The sequence below is a fragment of the Hyposmocoma kahamanoa genome, unplaced genomic scaffold, assembly GCF_003589595.1.
Source record: "Hyposmocoma kahamanoa isolate Upper Pololo Valley unplaced genomic scaffold, ASM358959v1 99879, whole genome shotgun sequence".
NCBI classification, from domain to species: Eukaryota; Metazoa; Arthropoda; class Insecta; order Lepidoptera; family Cosmopterigidae; genus Hyposmocoma; species Hyposmocoma kahamanoa.
Window position 1 is genome coordinate 3266957 of NW_020656077.1, and position 15536 is coordinate 3282492.

General features: G+C 38.8%; 1 protein-coding gene across 1 annotated transcript; it reads right to left on the bottom strand.

Annotated features, from left to right (window-relative positions):
* Nucleotides 1–391: 391 nt before the first annotated feature.
* LOC113239469 lies at nt 392–7167 on the bottom strand. Its single transcript, XM_026476494.1, has 2 exons — nt 6498–7167; nt 392–1671 (listed from the first exon to the last, which is right to left on the bottom strand). The coding sequence occupies exons 1-2, from the start codon at nt 7014–7016 to the stop codon at nt 1210–1212; spliced, it is 981 nt and encodes a 326-aa protein (XP_026332279.1). The 5' UTR covers nt 7017–7167; the 3' UTR covers nt 392–1209.
* Between the last annotated feature and the right edge of the window lie 8369 nt (nt 7168–15536).

Sequence of the window (15536 nt, forward strand, 5' to 3'; positions counted from 1 at the left end):
CAACGTTATCAATATATCACATGCTTAATTGACATAGGCGCAGAGTCGAAGCGTTGCGTCGCGTCCTGTTTTTCAAGTACAACGCATAACGACGCGCGTCGTCGCGGATGTTGCACGCATTAGCGTGCCTGGGTCACACTGTGGTTGGTTGGCGTCAATCGCGTCACGCGCCGACACACGTTTCCTTATATGCATAACACAAATTTGTACCTTCATGATGGGAAAATAGAGATGAATATGCTATAGGCGAAAAACATGACGCTTCGCGACGCTTCGACTCTGCGCCAGTATGCATTGAGTCTAAGGGTCGTATTCTAGAACTCTACTCAATGCTTAAGTCAGGACTTGAGTATGATTCAAAGCACTAGAAATCATACTCAAGTCCCTGCCTTTAGGGTTGTATTTCCAGTGCTTGTGTTTCCAGTGCAATCCTGACTTGAGCATTGAGTAGAGTTCTAGAATACGACTCTGAGACGTTCACAGTTCGTGACTCGACTTGAAATCGCAAATGCGCTTCAAGCGTGTATATTGGAGTCGTGACTATGTCCGTGATGTACTTCTTCAATGTTAAATATTTTAATAAGACTCGTAGATTAAAGCCTTGGTTTATTTAAACTTAGTCTTGTGTAATCTTTTAGAGGTGTAACTTTTCAAAAACAACAAAGAAGTTTGGATAATATTGTAAATAATGTGAGAGTAAAACACTTAACCAACCTATTTCACACAAATTCCGGTGGACTTACGCGGATGCTTTCGACCTTTATATGGGGAACTACGGATTTGCTCGATTTTTGACGATAGTTACTGTCACCTGTTAGTGTAAAGTAAAATTTGTAGACATTTACGTTTAAGGCTCAATCTACATTGCCGCGGAATGGAATGGAAGCGTATTTTTACAACCACAGCATAATTAACTTTATGACAATTGTGTAACATACAAACCAGATACAAGCCAAAAAACAGGAGCCTTCCGGGGAATTCTCGCACAAACGCGGGAATTTTAATGGCTACAACATCGTACCTAATTTGTACGTTACACGTGGTAATGTAAATTCGACAAAAAATACGTTGTCGAACGTCAAAAAGTCGAGCTAATGTATAGGCACCTTTAAGTTCGCAATTAGGTACAATTGAGCGTGGCTGTATTGTGTAAAGGTTTTTGATTAAATTGAAGACTGAACAGGAACTTTGTGCTAACTATTCTTACTCTTATGACGTTGGCTTATGCATACATCCCGACTTGCCACACATACATAAATAACCGTAGGAATAAAAGTCATCAATAAGGGTTTTAATCAAGCACTTGTAACTCTTAAGTGCCATGGCCTTCTCCTCTGCTGTGTTCCAAACACGCATACTTCTAACATGACCGTCTTCCTGAAGGCCACTCGCCAGCCACAAAGCTGTATTAGCAATAATAAAACACGCTGGACCTACAACTTGCAAATCCGAATAGAGCGATGTTTGTGGGTATAATTTGTTAGGATCTAATTTTGCCTCAATTAAAGAACTACTAAACTTATCGTAGTATATATCCAACATGTGCCGAAAATGTGTCTTTCTTAACGCAGTATCTGTGCTACTGGCGATGAGGTACAGCACGTCGAAAGCAGGACAGGCGACGCAAGCGTTCTGATAGTCGATGAGGCACGCCGATGTTGGAACATTATCCTGAAATAATAAAAAAAAAATTTCATACAAAAATTTCTAAGTACATAAAAAAAAACAAAAAATAACATGAATATGTACAAAATTTGCTTCTCTATCTCATTATGGTCATCTTCATCAACTCATATACGACTTATTACTGGGCACGGGTTAGAGAAAACGTTTAGGTCGATGATTCCCAAAATGGTCTACATCCAACAAAGATCGCATGTCAGCGAAAAAAAAAGGACTTGCATGAGACGTTAATGGGGGGTCAACGCGCAAGGAACCCATTTAGGCAGGTTGTTACCAAAATTTTGACTTTTTACTAGTGTAATCGGGTAGTCCCGATTTCGAAGACCCTGCGTGAAGTGTGAGCGCGACCCTTAGTTAGGATGCCACTCATATTAACTTATATATTTACAGATAAGTCTCCTTAGGGACCGTACCTCTTAATTCACCTCCTTAAGGTACTTGACCAATGCAAGGGTCAGTGTAGAAGAAATCCAGGCTTGTCGAGAGTTCATGGTTAGTCGTTTGAATTTGACACGTAATCTTGTGAAATTTAATGCTACCAAAACGCAGACGTGTCTATTCTCCACAAAACGGAGTCCCTTTCACCTGACTCCGACTTTTCGTGATGTATCCAAACCGAAAGCCGACCGTCTCTAGCTACTTGGAATGGACTTGTCGTCCAGTCTGAACTTCGGCAGATACATTGAATCCATGGCTAAAAATGCAGCCAGGAAGCTTGGCATCCTTTCCAAAGTGAGGCGTTACTTCACACCGGTACAGTTGCCTCAGCTGTACCAAACACAAATCCGGTCGTGTATGGAGTACTGCTGCCACTCATAGGATGGCTCTGCTAATACTAACTGGCCACCTTGGATTTAATAGATAAACGTATCAAGAGGCTTATAGGTGACTCGAAATTAGTGGAGGCGAACCTGCAGAGCCTTGAACATCGCCGTAAAGTTGCCTGCTTATCGATATTCTACAGGACATATCACGGAGAGTGTGCGATGAAATTGCATAATGTGATTGGATTTGATGCCTTCTCCTTTCCATCATCGGGGGACTAAACGTGGGCTGAGAATCCACCCCTATGTCGTGGATATTCCCAGGATCCACACGAAGCGTTTCGCTTCCACATTTATATAGCGAGCGGCTAGAGATGGGAATTCCCTGCCTACGGACTTGTTCCCCGAACGCTATAACTTGGACCTTTTCAAGGTGAGAGTGAATAGGCATTTTTTACGTGAGCATGTTACATCGTCGACTCCTCATCATCACTTTCCATCAGGTGAGATTGAGATCAAATGCGCACTTATTTTTTTATATAAAAAAAAAAGATTGTGTAAAGGGTACCTTAAATTCGGGTAGTGTAGCAAGCGTTTAATCTCCGAGCGGACGAAAGACTTTTCTTTTCTAAAAATTGACCTACCACTATATAAACTTTTTTTATAATATCAAGTGACGGGACTAACCTGCCCATAGCAGTTGCAGTGCGCTCCGAGCTTTAACTTTAGCGCCACTGCGCCTGTCACCTTAAGACGTAAGTTAAAAAATCTCATGTGCTTTTAATTTCACCACACCAAGAAAAGATAACGAAAAGCGTCGTTAATATTGGTGGTATTTTAACAACGTAAAGGTGAGATCTCAGCCCTTAAGTGTTACACTAAAAACTTGGAATACTCAAGCAGACAATGTGACATACAGCCAAGTACCTCATATTTAAATAAAATATTCTCCTTCCATAACTCCCCGTGGCAAATAATAGTGTACCGAGTCGAAGAAATTGCTCGACAAAGTTTACAATGTTTTCAATCAAGTTTTTGAACAAAGGGTCATGTGATGTGTTCTTGAAATTCTCTAAGGTTTTGCATAATGTGTGTTTCATGAGCTCAAAGTATATCTTATAGCTGTTCAGAGTTATTCTTATCACATTCCTTCATAATGAATGAACAAGCATGAAATTGGGCTGAAGACTGCAAAGAAACTTCCATATAACAGTGGTTAACAAATATACTGTTGACGAATGGTTGATAACCTTCAAAACACATATTCTATAACAGTAATGCTTATTTGCCGGCGTCCCTGCACACATAGAAGCATTAGGGTGCATTGCATGCAATCTCTTCGACAGCTTACTACACCATGAAAGATACTGTCAAATATTTTCCAAAAAAAAAAAATGGCGAGGTGCAATGTCCACAGCCTTGGCTTGGCTTTTATTAAAACTTAAGACCCTGAACGTGAATTGACTTGATTTCGTGCGTTCGTAAAATCAAAAGTAGAAAATTTTACTTACACTTACTTGACTTTCTACAAGCCATTTACCTTTACTGCAAAATAGCTCGACGCCACAAACTATTTATAAAAATCCTACACAGACGAAACTGGCTGTGACTTTGGTGATAAAATGTAAACTTTATACATACTAGTGACATGGTTCACTTTATTTTACTTAACTGTAACTTTATATTAACTGCCTCTGTGGCCGAAAGGTTACCATGCTGGACTAGCACGCAGAGGTCCCGGGCCGAGAGAAATAATTGTATGGCCTACATTTATTTCTCTCATGAGTTTGGGTGTAATTTGTGGATGTCTATGTGTGTTTCCATGGCACCCGCGATACAGGATTTCCCTAATGCGGGGCTATGAGTGTGTGCGAGTTTTGTTTATTAAGTATAGTATCAATTCATATATGTCCCACTGCTCAGCACAGATCGCCTATAACGCAAAGGTTTAGGTTGTCGTCCACCATGCTATTTAGTTACCTATACTTAATACAGAAACTAGATGACAAGCCTAATGATAACAATGCTACAGAGAATGTCGTTCAAATTGCTCAACCCTGAACAAAATATGCTAAGCCTCTGGGAGATTAATTAATACATTTTCGCTAGTCGGGGGGTGAACCCGCTAAAAGATTTAAATATTATTATGCAAAGTGAGAGCGAACAGAACAGTTCTCGTTCTACTGATTTTCTGCCACACCCCGCCCCGTCACCATTAAAGGGAAATTTCATTGAGAATTTCCCAAATGGAAAATAAAATGTGCAAAATGTAACGAGAAGAGCGGCAGGCGAAAATTGCAAACCGGGTAATTATTTTTGAGACCTCTACTCACACACATTGTTATAAGTTCACATGTTTATGAGAAAACTTTCTGAGGCTGTTTTGTTTAATAAATAGTTTACTGTATGTTTTTACAAAAAGTTACCAATGTTCATTTCACTCATCCATTATAACAAAGGTATAGTAATACAATGCACAATTTTCTAGGACACTTTATCGTGTAACTTTGCATTTGCGCATGTAACTTTTCCATTTCAATTTTGTTCTTTACTAAAACGACCCTCGCGCCATATTATAAACGTTAAGATCTCCAAACTACATTATCGTCTTTATCTCCTTGTAAATAATATACTGTAAGTTTATTAAGTCATAATTAAATGAAGTTTAAAAGTGTTTCTCACTCTTGTTTTACTTTCAAAACTTATAATCTCATGTAACTCGAGAGATATTTATTTGTTTATATGTTGGATTTTTTTGCTGATCTAAGAGGTTGACCTTGGGAATCGTTTGGTACATATAACTCATTTTTGCTAATTTTGTGGATTGGATTATTTTTGCTTAACTACGTCCAAATCGGATGAAAGATATATTCTCAACAGTCCGCTTATTAGATTAAGGTTTGTACGCGTACATTGCGCGTAAACGTGTGTCTTGTATTGGATGTATCCAACACAGCGCGCCCTCGTAGGGAATGTGTGGCCTTAAGACCATTAGACGCTTATAGAAGAGCTGTGTGGCGCGACTGTGGCGCAGCAGCCGCGCGAACGTTTTACTTCACGAATTGTGACTGCCTATAAAAGTGGCGCGCGTCTCACGACAGTGAGACAGCCCGTCTAGATATGGTATGAAAATTAGTAGTAAATTAGCCGTTCTAGCGCTTCTATAAGCGTCTAATATGAAGGCGTCCTTATAGCCACAGACATGTGTGATTATAAGGCAAATAATAACTTTCTGAAAAGGAAATATAGCATAACTGGACTCAAGTTGCGATATCCAACTCGCATTAGGTTACCCTTATGAACTCACACGTGTCAAGACAATTTTATGACCGTGTCGCGCGCGATAAAATTAGCCATATAAATGGAGTGAGAGAAACCACTCGCATTAAAAAAAAACCACAACCTTAAGTAACGTGCACACTATTAATCTAACTATTACACCACTTCTAAGTCGAAAGTTCAATTACTTATTAATTTTAGTCGCAAAATACTCGGGCCCAAACATTGACCACCATTTGGATTTAAATCCAACATCAAAGAGCCCGTTTCGGAATAACAGCTCGCAAATGAGAGAAATTGAACATCGATAAAGCCAAAGTTAAAGTCATAGGTAATAAAAAAAACTAGGAGTAGCCCTAACTGGCTAATAAAACTCAAAGATGAAGTACCGGTATGAGCATTTGGTAGAGTATGAAAAGGAGCTCGTTTCGATGTGTGCTCGGGAACGAATAGAGTTCATTTGTCGACTCCTGGCTGGTTCCTCGAATAAGCCCTCCCTTTATTGGGGTCATTTGTATCTGGATTTATTTTAGTTCCATCCTTCGCAATGGAGCAAGGGCAGATATATTACCGGATTATATCATTGATTGCTTTCCTCTGATACAAACATTTGACCGTATATATTTTAATAATGTTTTACTGAGCTCTAGACCTACGATTTACCCCTTCATTGTAAGAAATTTACCTTCTGTTTCATTAAGTGTAATTTCTAAGAATTTCGGAATTACTTTCAGAAATGTAAAAACATAAGATACTTGTAAACAGTTTTACCTTATATTTGAATAAAATATTCTCCTTCCACAAATCTCCATGGCATATACAGGTGCGGTCAGTTTTTGAAAAATCCTCGATGAAAATTGCACAGTTTTTCTTCAAGTTCTCCAATACAGGTACGTACTTTGTAGCCTCAAATTTCAGCAGGGCCTTATCTAACCTATCTTGCAAAACCTGCAAAAATCTCCCATGCGTTTCTCGACTTACGGGCTGACAAACTTTTATTGCTTCATCGTAAGTGCTCTTTTCAAGTTCCTTCATAATGAATGAATACGCATGAAATTGGGCTAAGGACTCCAATGCAACTACCATGTGGTCGTAATCGACAAACATGCTGTTAAGGAACGGTTGGTAACCCTCGAATCTCATGTCTCGCATCACCAATACTTCTCTTCCGGGGTCTCTGCACACGTAGTAGCATTTAGGGGCAATGTACTCGGTTAGCGTATATTTTTGATACAACTTGTGATACTGTGATAGCACAACAGAGTACATAAAAGTTTCACGTGCGAACATTACAGCTAATGCCCCACTTACACGAAACCGCTCATCTATTGGAGCCAATTTCAATACCAACGGAATACTAATCTCCGCCTCATTCGCTCCACTAGTTATTACTACCGGAATGAGAACACCGAAGTAATTTTGCGCCTTAGCCTCGAAATCCCGCCTTGCATAAGTCCAATTTGTAATATTCCAAGCAGAAGCTACATTGCTGACTACGGAAAAAATATAGTCTTCACTAAAACTAGACATAACGGCAGATAACCAAAGCACGATACATAGATATAATTGCAGGTAAACTTAATAAATACGTACAACAACATAACCTCAAAACAAATAACATTTTCTATTCGCTTAACAACGAATACGCGAAGACACGCACAGCATACAGCCAGGTCTTGTGTAATCGTTCCTTGGTTTTATTTGCCCCAGATAATTTCCTTTTGTCTTAAAACACTCACTTAAAATTGAAACTAAGACGTTACGAGAAGTTGTAAATTAACATTTATTACATCACATTATAACTAATGTCAATACTACTGTAATCGGACACTTGCTCTTTGCAATGACGTACTTTTATGTGCTGCGATAATATTTATTCTGCAGTTATTCTTTAGTTACAACGCAAAGTATTATTACAAAGTAATAAAAATCTAAACAGTCTTTAAACATACCTACTTAATATAGAACACGTAAAGGACGTCAAGAGACCGCTCAAATGAATTACGTCAAAGATGATCAAGATCACTGAACTCAGTCCGGAAAACCTCAAACAGAACATACCTAATGTCGAAAACTATGCCTTAAACAAAGTAATTTAAATAGCTGCTGCTACCTATCTAATACGTTAATTAACAATGCAAATCTCTAAAATTTCATTTACGTAAATATGCGCCAAATAATATTAAAAAAAAATCAATAAAAAAATCTGGCAAATAGACGAATTGATTTGGGTTACTACTTACTCAATTCCCAACATTGAACATGTCTAATGAACTTTTTGATCAAATCTGCAGCAGCTATTTAAAAAAGCAACAGATAGTGTGGTGGTGTTTCTTAGTACTTTCATAATAACCTACGCTACGCCATTGAAGAACTATGTGATAATGTTTGTCATTACCTATGCATACCAACTTTATCTCTGACAACGGTGCTATTTACAAACCTGAAAGAATAAACAATGACAATTCTACGAAACTCTTTCACAACGTTACTCAAACAACAACACATTACGGTAATAGGATAATCAATTAGATAGTCAAAACTACAGTCACAAACTCCTTACAATTTTTAAAACTATCTCCAATCTCAACAGTTGAGGTCAGTAAAACAATCGCCAATCTTAACCCCAACACGAACACTAGATTGGATGGTATCAGATGTAAAGTAATTAAATGCGTAATAAAATTTAATTAAATTAAAATGATATCATCCTATTTTATGATATCAAGCGACAGAACGAACAAGTCATTCGCCTGGTTGTAAGTGACACGCCTATACATAACAGTTGCAATCAAAGTTTTAAATCGCAAAGATCTGAGAGCACTGCCACTGCGCCCGTCACCCTGAGACATAAGTTTCACCAGCACCTTCAAAACCGGAACGCAGTAAAACTCACATTACTGCTTGGCGGCACAAACAAGTAAGGTGCCAGTACTTCCCTGGACGAACTCTTTCACGTGGAGCTCTGGTGCTACTAAAAACCACAGGCAACAATATTGTTTAGAAATCGGATATTTCCTCGATTCATTAAAATATCAAAAATAAAAAACCTATTTTTAAATAAGGAAGCAAGACTAGATTAATTACTATCCTATATCAACGCTCCTGGTTCTCTCAAAAAAAACTATACACACATACGTGAAACATTATTGGTGTCCGTCTCAAGTCAAATACTCTGACTTTGTCACAAACATGAAGACAAAAATTAATCACAAACATATATAATAGATGTGGGTGCTTTTATTAACCTACAGATAGCATTCGACACAATTAATCAACTCTTACATAAGTCACAGTCCTCTTTTATTTGTCGACAACAGGTTGTCAAATCTGGCGAGTACACTTAAACCAATTACGAATCCGACAGAAATCTCTTTTGATTCTTCCTTTACTGTTCCTGATCCGCTTGACTAATCTACGGGAAGTCTATTAGAAGACACTGACAACACATGCTTGTTATGATATTATTGAAACAATTTCACGGAACTAACACGCCAACGACGTCCGCTACCTAAAAAAAATTATAGGTTACTTGTAATATGAATAGGCCACCCTGTAGACACACATTTATATATTTACCCGTCCTTTGTTGTTAAATGAAGTACTTAAAGCTAGAGACAACAACAATGCGACACAAAATATATCTGAGTTCTACAAAAATGTATTTCCTGCTTTGTGTACGTTTTCGCATTTAATGGACGTGGTTCTTCTAAATGAGATGCTGTAAAGCAAAGTGATTGTTGCTGTAAAAATGTTGAACCGTTGACAAAAGGCAGGCTGTCGAGCTTGTCCTGGCTTTAATGATCAAACCTTGTGAGATAGAATTTTACTTAATGTCAAATATTAATAATAATATCGCGAGTTAAAAATAAAAGCTCAAATACCGTTATTCTGTAACTGACTCTGAGCACCTAAAAGCGAACCGCCTCCAATTCCGATTATTGAAGCGTATTCATCATCATCATCAAACCATTTATACCTCCCATTGCTGGGCGCGGGTCTCCTCTCAGGTGAGAGTATGCCATGTATGAGTATGAAGTTACAGTCAAATGGGACTTGTCAACTTGTCTCAGGGTGACGGACGCAGTGGTAGTGCCCCTCAGATCTTTGCGATTTTGTACCTGGTTCGATTCCCGAACCCGGTGATTTTCCTGTTTTATTTTCCCTATGAGGGTAGAAAATCAAACGAAGAATTCCGATAATTGAATTAATTATAATAAAAATAAATAAATTACAATTTTAAATTTCAATTTTAAAAAAGAAACTGTATATTTGCCGGTGCAGAAGAAGGGCCATAGGACGAGCAGCAATTGGTAGCCGGTCATCGGAAATGCTGCGTCCTAGTCCGGACGTAGTCCAGCTCGTATGAGCCCGAAGGAAGCTCAGCGAAGGTAGCTTTCCAAACCGAAGGTAACTAACTCTAACTCCTGCAACGGACAACCAACTGGTAGTAAGTTCTTTTTGCCTCCCTCTTTGAAAGCCCACTGACGGCAAAAGAGAATTAGGGAAGCACCTACGTAATAGCAATCGCTGGTGGCGCGACCAGAATGGAGTTGCAGTTTAAAATGTGTAAAATAGATAAAAAAAAGAATTTAGGTGAAGACCGAGACGTTTGCTTATTATTAGAAAAGATTAAAAACTAAATAAGCCAAAGAAAACAACGTCTGGTGAAAAAATACAATTGTAACAACACCATCTACAATGCAGCTACCAAGAAGTTTACAACGACGCGCACGCACACTACAATAGGCGACAAGTGTATGTGAATCAGCGCCAACGGTATAAAAAGCGCGCACCGGCAAACTCCGATTCATTCCCTAATTCATTCGCTCGCTTAATGAACGAAGTTCACAAGAGAAATGGCTGGTTCTTATGTAGTTTGGTGGGTTTTTGTATTTCAGTTTTCATATAAATTAATGTGTAGTTTAGGTATTATTACGCAAAATTCGCAGTAATCTATTATCAAAATCTCGATTGATTTGCGGAATTATCGATTGTATCGATTTAGCTAAAATACTTTAAAAAAAAAGAAAAGAATGTTTATTTGTTTATTATGCAGCGCATGCTTGTTAAAAGTTTATTATTATTTTTGTCATTATGGCGCCACCAAAATCCAAAGTGTGGACATATTTTACATCTCCCAAAAAAGTATCGATATGTGTAAGTATCGATACTTTTGAAGTACACATATGATTAGTATCGCATGACGAATTGATTACTACTCATTCGAGTAGGTATCGATGCTTTGGTGGTATAGGAATATCCCTATCTGTCAGAACTCCGCGGGCGCCGCGCCCTCCCCTCTCTGCGTCTCCGACATCATTCGAAAATGCAACGTAAGCTGCCATAGATTTAACAAATTTTGTTTATGGTAAATCATGGTTGTAATGTTTTATAATCAATTATTATTTAAAAATTATTTAAAAATAGTATGTATGATAATCTTTGTGTTAAATTTTTAATAGTGTTAGATTTAAAAAACGGTTTATTCTAAAATGAATTTAACATCGTTGTAACGTTCCGTTACAATTTAAAGCTGTGCGTGCCTCAGCAACTGTTATGGACAATCGTGTACCTCGACTTGTTCGTACCGTCACTTGATGTTATATAATATATATATATATATATATATATATATATATATATAAATATAAATATATGTATCATATACATTTAAACCTAGGCGGTGGGCAATGCGGGCTAGGGACTTCACACGTTTTCAGAATTGTGAATTGTTTTATGTGCAGGGCTAGGAGAAGGAAAAGCTGATGATAAATTTGACAGATAAATTCCGAGGAACTCAGAGGTGCCAGTCCCGCATCGAACCTACGGCCTGTGCTCAAAACTTTAAGTAGGTTAAACCATTAAGCGACTACAGCATTGAAGCGTATTACGTGTGCTTAAATGCCTATTATCTATTGCATTTTTCCTTTCAAGCGTGCTACATAAAGCTATATCTACAACTCTAAATAATTAGTGCTAAGAAAGGTACTGTATTCCCAGCACAAACAGACTAAATCATTCCGGCGATGAACAATAGCAACTCAGGTGTCGAGGGCGAGTTGAGGAACGATAGCGAGAAAGCGGCATTCGGGCAATCTCATTTCTAAAAAGTAAGTTTACTTTTATGTTGTCTATTTCCGGAGTTCCGGAGGCTGGAATGGTGTCCGAGGGAAATCGTCTCACGCACTTCATGGCACGCACCGTGACGGAGGTCGCGACGTTCGGCTTCAGGCTGCACTATGAATACTAACTACTCTGCTCCTCATGCAAGTTACTTATACTTCCTATTAAGTAATGTATAAAAGGAAAAAAGAAGAGTTGCGATCCAGCTAATCGTATTTAGTTACTAAGCGACGCAGCGTAAAACGGTAATTTTCATATTAATTTTCGCTACCTAATTTCGCTGACAAATTGTGTTATTTAAGTTTCGTGTTTATTATCCTGTCTCATATTTCAGGATATGAGAGTGCTATTCTCTTAGAATATAATCCTTTATTAATCGAATACAACTTATAACGTAGTGACTTACGTCAAAGCTTCGTCATGTATCACGCGTAGCCCTTAGCTGCAAGGTTCGATTCGCAAAAAGATTTCTTCGTCGGATCTCTACACGCAATCTCGGTCTACCACGTCCTGAGCATGCGAGGCGTCGTAAATTGATCATGGTCTAATAGCCTTTTGTTGTCAACCAAAATTGTTTGGCAATTAGGTATTACGTGTTGCTGCGTTAGCGAATTTCCCCATTTAAAATGTAATATGACAGAATTGAATTACACTCATGGTGTTATAATTCCGCTGGGTAGCGCGGGTCACGAAAAATTTCACTTGTTCACTTAGGGAATCACCGGGAGTTCGAGTGCGGCTAAATAACCTTATGATTAATTTACATTTGTGCTGGAAACCACCCCCGCTGTCCATGCGCGCCTCTTTCATTCACATTGACCCTAGACCTATAGGACACCACACTGAGTAGAAATATTTTATTGTGCAAATTTGACCCACCATTTTTTTACAAAAAGGAGTTTTACTAAAGCCTAGAAAAAAATTGGATTATGACTAAAACATCATTTTGTATAAAATTGTTCCGATGAAGAACTATGTTCAAGAAAGAAACCTACATTGCCGTCAAAGAGAACGTAAGATTTTATCACAAAATAAGTGGTTATAAAAAATTTTAAGTGTTGCGTAAAATGGAAACGCTGACACTCCATTTTTGAAAACAAAAAAATTCTAATGTCTGTAACAAGAACATCAAATAAGTACTTAAAAAGGAAGACGACTCCTAATTTAGCTCCCAGCAGCGGTTAGAATTTAGCACACTGGGCGCTAAATGAGTTGTAATTTAGAATACAAACTTTTCTAAATTGGGTAATGTCTTGGTTCTAGTCAGTGACTCGGTCTTCATTTTGTTACTGTGCTCATAGTACTCCCCTAATTTGAGAAAAGGTTATTGGTGTGTTCTAGCAAATTTATAATTATAACTATACATCTGACAAAAGATCGCTATAAATGCTTGTAGGTTAAAAACTTGTGTAAAAGCGATGCCACACGATGTTTTACAACGGCGTTGCGTCGTGCTACATTGAAATCAGTCAAATCATTACATGCCACACGGTGCGTTGAAATTCGGAAGCGCAAGCGCGTTGCGCCGTCGCTACGTCGCCGACGCAAGCCTCGTGTGGCGTCGATCTAAGGAGATTAAAACACTGCACAGCGCCCCGCGACGGTGAGCGGGACGCGGAAACGCGCGCGGTGGCGGAAACGCAGATCTGCATCAACGCGCAGTTTAATCTGCGCGGCGGCAGCGGTCAAGCGGCCACGCGCCACTTAAAGTACTCGCTTCGTAGTTAATCGCTGTAGTGATTTACACGTACCTGAGATACTTCTTTGACAAGAATGGTTAATAATACAGCACTTATTCAAGACGCTGAAGTTATACTGTCTATTTGGTTTTTGTTTACTCAAATAAAAAAACACAGAAGATAATATTGAACTTCATTACAAAGATTTAAGAAAATATGAAGATTAATTTTTCAGCTACACACGTATGTCAACTGAATCTTTTGATTATTTGTTAGGGAAAATCCGAATGACAATTACTGGAATAGACACAAATTGATTAAAAATCAGCGCGGTATTGCGGAGCGGAGTGTGCCATGCCCTGCGGTTCGCCGCGCCCCTCGGCGCTGGGGCGCGGTAAAACAGCACGCGCCGCGATTGTCAGTGTGTTCGACGGCGTCTATTACATACAAATTGAGGTACTTTAGTACAACGTTAAAAAACGCAGCTCCCCGCTCCGTCGCGGGTCGCGGTGCAGTGTGTTAATCGCCTTAGTAAGCGGCGGCGTTAAGCCGTGTACTCATTACCGAGCTGTAACTGTAACGTGACAGATATAGTAACGAGGTTCTAGTGTGTACGCGTGAAACACTCACTAGGATGAGTACCTGGTTATCATCAGCTCACTACGAACCGCACGCGATCCGCTCGTGACAAGCTCGCGAACCACGTACACAGTACGATTTTTGGTAACAGAACATGCAATGGTTACGGTTGCGGCCCGCTAGTAAGTACTCGGATTTATGTTGCGACACCGCATTGCTCGTGTGGCACTCGGTGCGTTGAAATGATATGTTCCACAAATCCTCACTAAAAATGGTGGAGATCCTAAAATTTTATTCCACAAATTTCCACCAACGCAGTACATGCGCAATAGGGATTTGTGAAAGAAAAATCTCCGCCAAGATATTATTTTATATATTAGATATGTTCAATTTGTAGGTTTTGCCGTAATACCGACATTAATTTTCAGCGCCAATGTCCTGTCAACATTACGACACAGATTAATTGTATTTTTTTCTTAAATTGAAAATAGACTTTTGAACTTTCTTTAAAATATTATATATATTATTTTATTTTTAAATGTGCATTGAGTGCAATTTACGCGTTCCAGGGCGTACCTTCGCCCTGGAACGCGTAAGAAAAATCATCTCGGTTCCATTGCCCTCGCACATTCAGTGTCTTATACGAGTAGTTTATGAAATATATATATAAAATATTGACTCTCATCCCTTGGAGTATGGGCCGGGCATTGGTGTGGGATGCCACGTGTGCCGACACACTTGCCCTATCCCATCTCCAACTCAGCAGCAAGAGAGCTGGCTCCGCCGCTAATCTGGCGGAAAGAATGTAATTAGTACCAGGATCTCGGCTCCGACTACCTATTTACAGCCTTTGGAGTCGAATTCCTCGGCCCGTGGAGTCCCAGGGCCCTTCATCTGTACAAAATTTTATTCAAAAAGTTAATGGACTATCTAGGAAACCCAAAGGCCGGCACCTACCTTGCCCAACGCATTAGCATAGCCATACAAAGAGGAAACGCTGCCAGCATCTTGGGCACTTATATTTTTCAATAAGTGCATCCCTATAGGACCACGGAATTCGAGTTTGTATACTAACTTTATCATTCCATTTTCACCTTTTTAGAGATTTAAAATTACATTTCAATAACTTCGTGGAGGGATTACTAATTTTTAAAATAATAGTGGGTCTATTATAATAATCTGTTTCTCATTTAAACTAACACATAGTTACGATGAAACAAAAAGCAAGAGCAGATTCCAAACGAAAATTCCTGTGATCTGGATCTCTCGTAATACGTTAAGCTGGTTCGCAACGTATTCTGAACGAACGTTCCTAATCTACAGAATGAAATATTAAAGCAGAAATCCATACTTACACAACGCGTATATTAATATTTCTTGTGCTGATCACAGACACACTTCAATTTCATCTACATCTATATAGATC